Source organism: Belonocnema kinseyi, chromosome 1, assembly GCF_010883055.1.
Source record: "Belonocnema kinseyi isolate 2016_QV_RU_SX_M_011 chromosome 1, B_treatae_v1, whole genome shotgun sequence".
Classification (NCBI taxonomy): domain Eukaryota; kingdom Metazoa; phylum Arthropoda; class Insecta; order Hymenoptera; family Cynipidae; genus Belonocnema; species Belonocnema kinseyi.
Window position 1 is genome coordinate 89424971 of NC_046657.1, and position 9529 is coordinate 89434499.

The following is a 9529-nucleotide window of genomic DNA, read 5'->3' on the forward strand; positions in this document are numbered from 1 at the left end:
ACGTAGTTTTCTTTCGGCTCTTGCATTTCTCAAAGTTTGAGACCGATATTTTATGTATAAAAAAAGTTGGAACGTTCAAAAAATGTCGAAGTTCAGAAAAAAGATTAAATAATTTTCAGTGAAGTTCCTACCAAAATGCAGTACCTAAACGTACTTTATTGTACTCTAATACATTTTCCAAAGTTTAGGTTGAACAAAAATGTCATCCAAAACGGAGAACGCCACTGTTTTCTACAGTTTTCAAGCTTTCTAAAACGCTTTTGCACGAAACCGACTACGATAAATTTGCTAAATACGTATTTTCATTTTTGGTATTAAAAAATGTAAAAACTATTTTCCGGCGCCATTTCGACAAACGAGCAGCTCCGATTTCGTGCAAAAGCGTTTTAGAAAGCTTGAAAACTGTAGAAAACAGTGGCGTTCTCCGTTTTGGATGACATTTTTGTTCAACCTAAACTTGCTTCAGGATCACCGTGTATAGGTATTTAGCTGTGTCACATGCCCTTAAGCATTGTAAACTGAATTATATCATGATTTAAAAATTTAAAAATTCAACTGATTATTTAAAAACTGTTTAAATCAAACTTTGAACAATTTTGTTCCAAACATTTGTAAAATCCCTGGTTAATAAATAAATTCATGGTCATTTAACAATCTCTTGAAATTCCCGGCCATTTTCCGGTCCAACGGCCACCCTGTATTCTACTATCAATTTGACCTTGCGGTATATATCCCCTGCCTTTTTAAAACTCATTGCTATAATTTCTCTGACCAAAAGGACTCTCCCCTGATTTCCCCTGATCTTCATCCACCCTCAGAGTGTCCTAATAAGGATGTTTTTTTTTATTAATCGATGAATTAATATGACACAGCGAGTTCTTATCTAGGTTCTCGGCCAATCAGATTGGAAGCCAAAAAAATGTAACTAGGATTGAATAATATTTAAAGTATTAATTTATCGATTAATTCAAAACAGGCCTTCTTGAAAAGGCACCCTAACTCTACATGACCAAAATTTACACGCAAAACTATGCAGATTGCCTAATTTTCAAATCCAGATTAAACCTTATAAGCAGAGTCAAACTAATCAATAATGTGACTCATAATTTTATGTAAGGCATGGGTTAACCAAGTAAACGATAAACCTTTTAAAAACCGATTTAATTGTTTATAAAATATAACGTTTCCCATCACGAATTTTCTTGAAAATGATTTGCTCGTAAAAAAATGTTTCTTTTTAGTTACTTTCTCAAAACCACTTAACTCTTTTTCTCACAATGTGTAAAACGTAACTAAAATGCTAAACAAGCCAAACAATTGATTTAATCTGTAAAAATGAACAAATAATATTATATAATAAAAGAAAGTGGTCAATAAATTGTCATAGTAGACAATTTATTAATTTGGTAAACCTTTATTTCTACAGTTACATCAGAGTGAAACAGAGAGAAAGCACCTCTTTTTAAATACTTAAAATCATGTGAAGTAATCAATATATTTTACTCACTTCTTTGCTTACCATCCCTTTTTTAAATTCTTATATCTACTGTAAGGGCAAACAATACATTTTTTAAATTAAATATTTAAGACTTAGAAATAAATATGTTGAATGAACCCTTCAAAAGTTGAGAACTTTCTATGACAATTGTTTTGCGTGTAAACTTCGTTTATATTAAATTGTGAAAAAGTGATAGAAAAACAAAAATCATTCAACTTAATGCACTTACACATATATTGGAGAATATCGTTCCGATCGCGATGAAAATTATTCTAGGATCTTCCTCCAAAATATTGTTTGGAGAGTGCATAACCCACACGGTTGCGGTCACAAAAAGTATTGCCAAAGGCACTAAGGGTCTCGCAGATTCCGAGAAAGTCCGCATTTTACCGGTTTTATCTCGGTATGACCTGCAAAATAATACAACATAAACCAAAGCTAGCCAAAGCTATGCTGACTTTTTTCTAAAATTTCGATTTAAATCCAAAATGCGGCCATCATATCAATTAATAAATTAGGTATTCAATTTTGACTGATCGATATAAATAAAATATTTTTAAAATAATAATAAAATATAAATTTGCGGCGACAAAATCATTTTTTGAAAATTCGTGCACTTCCCTATTCCAACAGAAGCTATCTGTCAACTTAAGTCAACGCTAAACCGTTCTCTTCATATTTTTCCTTGGTATGTTTTGCTCAAATTAATCTCAAATACTCTGACAGCAAGTACAAAAGAACAGTAATTCAAATTCCACATGATATTTTCTATCTCCAAAACAGTTTTCCTAACAATATTTAACGTGCGTTCAAGCCGAAATTAACCATTTGTGCTGCCCGCGGAGTGCCATCCATAAGATCCTATGTTTTTGACACGACTTTAAACAGTGTTAATTCAAATTTTAACCTGGAAAGGGCTACTAAGAAAAGCATTATGTGAAAGAAGACACACTTCTCCGTAAAAAAAACAACTAATTTTAATGATTTCTCAAATGACCGATCCAATAGCTGGACTACTTTAAACATGTTACTAAATATATCAATCTTACTTGTAAATATTCCACAGCACTACTGGACAGCTAGATATTAAAGCACTTATATACAAAAACATTTCGAACATGATACCGGCAGATATTCCGCCCGGTAGCTCGAACTTCCAGATTTGGTGTCCACCAAAGCTCGTCAAAATAAAGACTATTATGGTTCCCTAAAATACAATTTGAATTACATATATTAGTTAATATTTATCATTTCAGATTGGGTGGAAAAATCCAATATAACTGGACGACGAGAAAATAGTTTGTTTTTAATAACTTGGAAAAAATTCTTATTCGCCATAAGGGTATTGTATATTATTTTTACATTCTCATTCATGAGTGTAATAGAATCGTCCAAAATTACGGTCTCTAGATTTTAAAGGATAATTGTTCAAAAACTATTCAATTAAATAATAAAATCGACAATTTCTTGTACAAATTTTATTATTTAATTAAACAGATTTTGAAAAATAAAAAATATCAAAATATACTTATGACGAAAAATTATTTTTTCCAAGTAAAAAGACTTTAGGATAATTTAAATAAAAACTTTTTAAAAATTCAAAAAATCCACGTAATTAAATAGAATTGAGTGAATTTAGAACAATTCAAGTAAATGAAAAAAATACAGAGAATTCCAAAGAATTCAAAGAAAACATGCAAATATTTTCAAATATTTGAAATCCTACTGATATCTAACGAAAGGAGTGACTAATAGGTACAAAATAATTCAAGTTAAATTCAAATGAATTGGAAAAAAATATTACAAATCGAAAAAATTCCATTAATTACAATAAGATGTAAGTGAATTTAGAGGAAAACATTAAAATTCCTTAAAATTATTAAAAGCCTTAGAAATCCCTTTAAACTGTTTAAATCTCTTGAAAATGTCTTGGATTCTTTGAATATACCCTCAAATATTTCAAAGTCCTTGAAATCATATTAAATTACTGAAATCAATTACAAATTTCTTGGTAATGTTTTAAACTAACCTAGTATATTTCAAATCCCTTGACATTTTTTAAAGCTCTTGAAATTGCAAAGAAATAACAAAAATACGTTTAAAAATTCAAAAAAGTCCATTAAATTAAGAAAAATTGAGTACATTTAGAAGAATACAAATGAAATAAAAAATTCCAAAAAATTAAAAATAATTCGGGATAAATTAATACGAATTCAGGATGAATTAAAAAAGAACTAACTTCAAATCTCTTCAAATCATTGAAATCCTACCAAACACCTCATTTCTCGTGAGTATATTCTTTAAAATCCAGTAAAATATTTTAAAATCCCGTGACATTCTATGAAATCTGATATTTCCTGAAATCCTTAAAAATTAATTTAAATACTTAAGAGAGCTTTAAAATCCCCTTGCAATCATTGCAATTTTCGGAAATCTAATAAAATCCCGTGAAATCTTATGAAATATCTTAAAATCTGATAAGTTCTGTAAAATCGTTCAATATTTTTCGATGTCCCAGAAATTTCTTCACATTAAAATATTTCTAGCGTTTTGAAATCCCTTCAAATTAATAAACGTACTGCAAAAATTCCTTGGAATCTTTTAAACTTTCATACAAATTTAAAATCCCTTAAAATATTTAAAAGCTCTGGAAAATTTCTTTGAAATTTTTTTAAATTCCTTCAGATTATTGAAATCTATTTTTAAAATTTCGAAATCTTTAAAAATACCCTGAAATATTTTAAAACAACATTGAAGAACATTCAGAAATAGGCATAGTATATATATATATTAAAGTGATTAACCCACGAGTCATTTCACGGAGAATAGTTGATTCTCCAAGTGACCAATAGTGTCTGAACAGTAGCCCTGATTATTTTTTACAGTTACTTCTTACAATAATCCCCTAATTTTCGCTAATTTTTTCAAAATGCCTGACTCTTGGACGTATTTATGTTATTATAAATTGTTTTTAAGTTCCGCTATGTGTTTAAAATAGTACCATCGGGACCAAATCTTGAAAATAGGGCACTTTAGGAACCGCAACTGAATATAGGATACAATAAGGGATATGGGCATTTCTACGTGAAGTGTCATTTTCTCTCAAAAAAGAATACAAAAACAAATCTCAAGGCACACATTTCAAAGTTTTGTCCTAAATTCGAAATACACGTAGAAACACATTTTTCAACTTTGTGAATATCTTTGAATATGCGCGCAGTTTGCACAAAATATTGAAAATGATGTGCTTGAAGTTCTAAACGTTCAAATGAACGACATTTTCTAGTGATGACTTTGTGAACCAAAAATTGTTAAATGTTTATTTATTTATATGGGAAATAAATGATGATTGGAACAGAGTTAAAAGCATGTTTTTAATTATAATTGGAACAATATTTATGGGCAAAATAGAAATTAGGAAAAATATTTCGTTCACTTGAACGTTCGGAATTTCAGGTCCATGAAATTAATAAGTCCATAAATTTAATTTAATGAATAATATTTTATGACTGGAAGGTGAAAGAGGGTTGTTTTTTCTTTTTAATTGCTCAGGATATTTTTCAGTAATGTGTAAATTGCCATCTTCTTGATTCAGAATACATAACGAGTATTTGCAAAGAAATAATGCAGACTTCTTTAGAAAAATTCGAAAATTTATTACTAAGTTTTAAGTCAGCATGCTTCATCTTTGATTTTGCCTTTAATATTTATTAACATTTCCCGAAAAAAACTTTCGCGTTATTTAAACTTTTTGGTGCACTGTGATATTAACTCAATCCATCGTAAAATTCTTCTCCCGAACATACTGCTTAATTTCCGTGAGCATAGAAAAGTGTGCCTCAAGTATTTTTAGAGTAAAGTAGGATGATGGAGTGGACATTTTTTCCATATTAAACATTTTTGATATTTGAATGCGTACTACTTCGATAATTTTAGCAGAACACCTTTTTCCTTTATATGACGTCTACTGGCCACCAAAAACTAACAAAAAATCGAAAGATTTTTGACCTGGGTAGTTGCGCGCACTTTCCACAACTACAGACCTTTTGAACGGAGATTTGAGTTGTAAAAGCGGCGACACGCCTTTGAACTAGCTTGATTTTCCTTAGAATTTTCAAACATCGCGCGAAAAAGCTATAAGCATACAAAGCATTCAAATTGTAGCGGGTGAAAAATATTACACAGGTATATTTTAGGAATTTTATCGAACTATTATATTATATCTTTTTACAAGAGTTTCTTTAATGACTGTAAGTTCTTGTTCCTATTTCAGGGAGTCTGGTTGTACATTTTTGTGCGATATAACTTGTACTTTGAATATAGGATTGCCTATAATATCACGGTTACAGAAAAATGACACCTTCCGTAGAAACGCTCAAATAGGGACCAGGATGTGAGGGCTGTAAATGAAATAAAGTTTCTTCTCATGCAATTGGTATTATTGCTTGGCCATCAGCGTGCAGAAATCTTGGCAGCTGACGTTACAACTTAAAAAGCCTAATTACATCATTTGCATTCAATTGGAATCAAGTAACCAATCTGAAAATGTATATCTACAAAAGAATGCAAAAGATTCTTAAAATGTAATAAGTCCGTTTTCCCATACATAAAAGTTGTAAACAAAAGTGTTAAGTCATTGAGATGCGTACACTTGCCACAATCATCCATTAGTCATAAAATAATTATCTGTTGGTGAATCACAGTGCATATTTGCCAGTCTTACGTAATTATAATGTAGCGTTCATAAACAGTCTTGTTTTCCTGACTTTTTATGTGACTAACGTCACTTTTTTTGCAAGAATATAAATGAAAATGTAGGATATAATTGACCTAGTATCAAATTCTGAATATTTTCTATAAAAAAATTATAATCAGATTATGAGATGCTTCGTATAAAGCACGAGAAAAGTACGCAAAAATATTGATTAGAGAGTATTACTGATTCGAAAAAATTCAGAATCCACAATCAGCCTGTAATTTTGATTAAATGGTTAAGAATAGCTCTTGAGAAATTATATACATACCAACATGGAAGCGTCATAACTCCATGGCAAAAATAAAACTCCAGTATTATATTTCTCCCAATGGCTCAAGTAAAAATTGCCAAAAACATTCCACAGGATGAAGTACATTCGTAAGGGAGAAACACTATGATCTGCTCTCCCAAATACTGAGAACATGCAAACTGTAATTGGCATGGTAGTCCAACTATCTAAACCATGATCGAAGAGTTCTCCTAAAGGACCTGACGTTTGTGTCCGCCTTGCTTGTTTTCCATCGATGCCATCTAAAATGTGTAAACATATTTTAAAATAAAATTTAATAGTATATTCTCACAATAATGCTGACACTCTTCGTTTTAGCAAAATAACTTTTAGTTCTTAATAACATAAAAACGCTATTTTACCGAGTGTGTGTGCCATAAAAATGTTGAAGGCTCCTACAGCAAAAACCCATTTTGGTATTGCTGCATACGCTGGATAGGCATCACTGGATGCGTAAAGGTAATAATCGTAACTTGCAAACAACAGGAAATTGAAAACAGTGAACAGAAAGCCTGAGAATGTCAAAACGTTCGGAGCTACCCATCTTGGACAAAGCTAAACACAAAGTCATTCATTTTTTAACCTTTAGAAACAAGCGTACACAAACGAAATTTTAGAAGTTATGTACAACCAATTAAAACCATTACTGCTTTTTTATTCAGTATTACCTGAACAACTCTGTCCCAAAACGGATGCGTAATGTAAATGCTAAGAGGGCTGGTGTCCACACAACTGTACTGTAAAAAAAACGACGATCTTGTAATGCATGATTACAATAGTAATAATAAATGTATATCTTCCAAAAATAATTATTACTTTTTTATTAAGAATACAAATATTAAATTTTTCTTAAATTAGAGGATATTTTTTAAACTAAAAGAAGATTGATATGCAGAAAAAAGCTTCGTTTTCTAACTTTATTTATTTAAGGAAATCGATGAGAACACTTTTGAATACACCTGCCATGCAAAATATATTGCTCGCTGGAAGTTAAAACGGTTCAAACTTTTCGAAAATGAATATCTTCTGTTCCATAGGAGAACCCCAAAAATAATTTTAAGCCGAATTGATGAATGCGTGAAACAATGAAAGTAAATAGCAATACAAATTTCCCTTGCGAATAGGTATATAGACATTTCGGAACCCATGAACCAATCTCTTAGATCTTGCAAGTTTTGAGGTTATGAATTGGAAATTAATTCAGAAATAATCGTTAGAAAAATGACTTACCTTGTAATTTTCGAAGCCCGTGAGGTGCTCTTGAGTCAAATACTCTACTTCTAATTTCATTTTTAGGTCCTAGACGAGCCGAGCGAAAATCTAATCACCCTAACCGTCGACTAACCTTCATTAACAACTACGTACTACTAACTCTGAAAAGAACCGGATTGTGAGTCACATTTATAGATATATTGTTGCACTAATCACTGTATATTGCTCTTTATTCTAACTTCATTTAAAAAAAATCTATTTTACTCTATACAAAACTTTGGAACGAATAAATAACCGCCCCATTCGCTCTCGGCGGAATTAATTGGTTTTTATTCAGTGAACAGCGTAGTGTACTCACTTAGTACGAGACTACTTAGACTACTTCTTGAGACCGATTTGGATTGAATTAGATCTGATTGGGCCAAATATTGAGAATTGAGATTGGGAAGTTGGCCCAATGCAATGTCCAGAGCAGGCGAAAAAAATAATCCACAATCTTCGCTAACACTGCGCACTGCGCATCGCTTATTCGATCATGCCGCGAAGCACCCGGACCCGTCCCATGTGGGCAGAAACGTCGGCGTAAAGCAGAAACTGATGAGAGTGCAGGACACAAATTGATCTATCCGTCTCTTTCATTCTAATAAGTTTCTGTTTTACGCCGACGTTTTCTGCCAATATGGGACTGCATCATTCGGTCATTCGATGAAAATTATCGCAACCATCGACAATATAGCCTATGGTTGGTTGGGTTGCTATACAATCAAACTAAATCTCGATTCACCTAAATGCCATTTCAACTAAAACTCTATAGTTTGGGCACAGCGGATGGTTTTGCTCGAAAGAGAGTCGTATGCGTAGTTAGAAAGCAGGATGCGGTGACAAAGTTATACCAAAAATATACGATTGGCGGCGTGGCATGCATGCTCCGAATCATCGATAAAGAAAAACTGACAATAATTTAAAAAATAATTAATGTAATAAAGTTGAATAAAACTATCAGTTGTTTTTAATTTAGTAAAGTAAAATTGGATAAATATAAAGATAATTAAATAAGTTCAAAAATATTTACATTAAGTGAAAAATGATCGGTTCATAAAAAGTGTATTTTTTCGTAATTTTTCATTTTGATTTGCCGTAAATGATTTTCTGTATGGGGTTAGAGATTTTTTGTTTATTTTAAATTTACGAATTGTATTGACTTTCATTAGGATCTGTGCACGAAAAACGTGAAGCTGTTGTTCAAAAATTTAATAGTGGTATATTAATTTGAGACTATGTGCGTGATAATATTTTGTTAAAAACTTTATCACAGTTATTTGGTACGGTGAGGCGTCGTTCGGTAATGTCGAAGGCTTTAAATTAGGATACTTCAAAACTTGAATTACACGAATATGCATATATCTTATAATAATATGTATTAGGTCATTAGACATTGATAAAAGAATGTCATTCGTATTTTCTAGGGCAGTACTTTAGTTGCTTCACTTGAAACTATATTCTTATAATTATAGCAAAAAAAAGGTGAGGGAATTTTTAACAAACTTTTTGTATAACTTTTTCAGTATAACTCAAGTACATTTAACTGCGTTTTGAAAAATAATGAAACTTCACATATAATAGTATTTTTTAAATTTGGAAACATTCAAAAAGTGTAAACAAATTTTTAAAAAATCTAAAACAGAAATAAACTGGAATTTAATTTTTTTAAATGATATATAGTTAACATTATATTTATTTATGTATTCGATAAGTTGTAACATGATAAAATAAA

At 30.9% G+C, this 9529-nt stretch overlaps 1 protein-coding gene across 1 annotated transcript in view; it reads right to left on the reverse strand.

Moving 5' to 3' along the window:
• Positions 1-8483, reverse strand: part of LOC117167834 (ethanolaminephosphotransferase 1-like) — a 38742-nt gene extending 30259 nt beyond the window's left edge. Inside the window, exons 1-7 of the mRNA XM_033353041.1 lie at positions 8114-8483; positions 7774-7916; positions 7212-7280; positions 6906-7098; positions 6523-6785; positions 2548-2705; positions 1728-1908 (exon numbers count right to left, since the gene is read on the reverse strand). Of these exons, the coding sequence (XP_033208932.1) occupies positions 1728-1908; positions 2548-2705; positions 6523-6785; positions 6906-7098; positions 7212-7280; positions 7774-7833 (924 nt within the window). The 5' untranslated portion in view covers positions 7834-7916; positions 8114-8483. The remainder of the gene's footprint in view (positions 1-1727; positions 1909-2547; positions 2706-6522; positions 6786-6905; positions 7099-7211; positions 7281-7773; positions 7917-8113) is intronic.
• Between the last annotated feature and the right edge of the window lie 1046 nt (positions 8484-9529).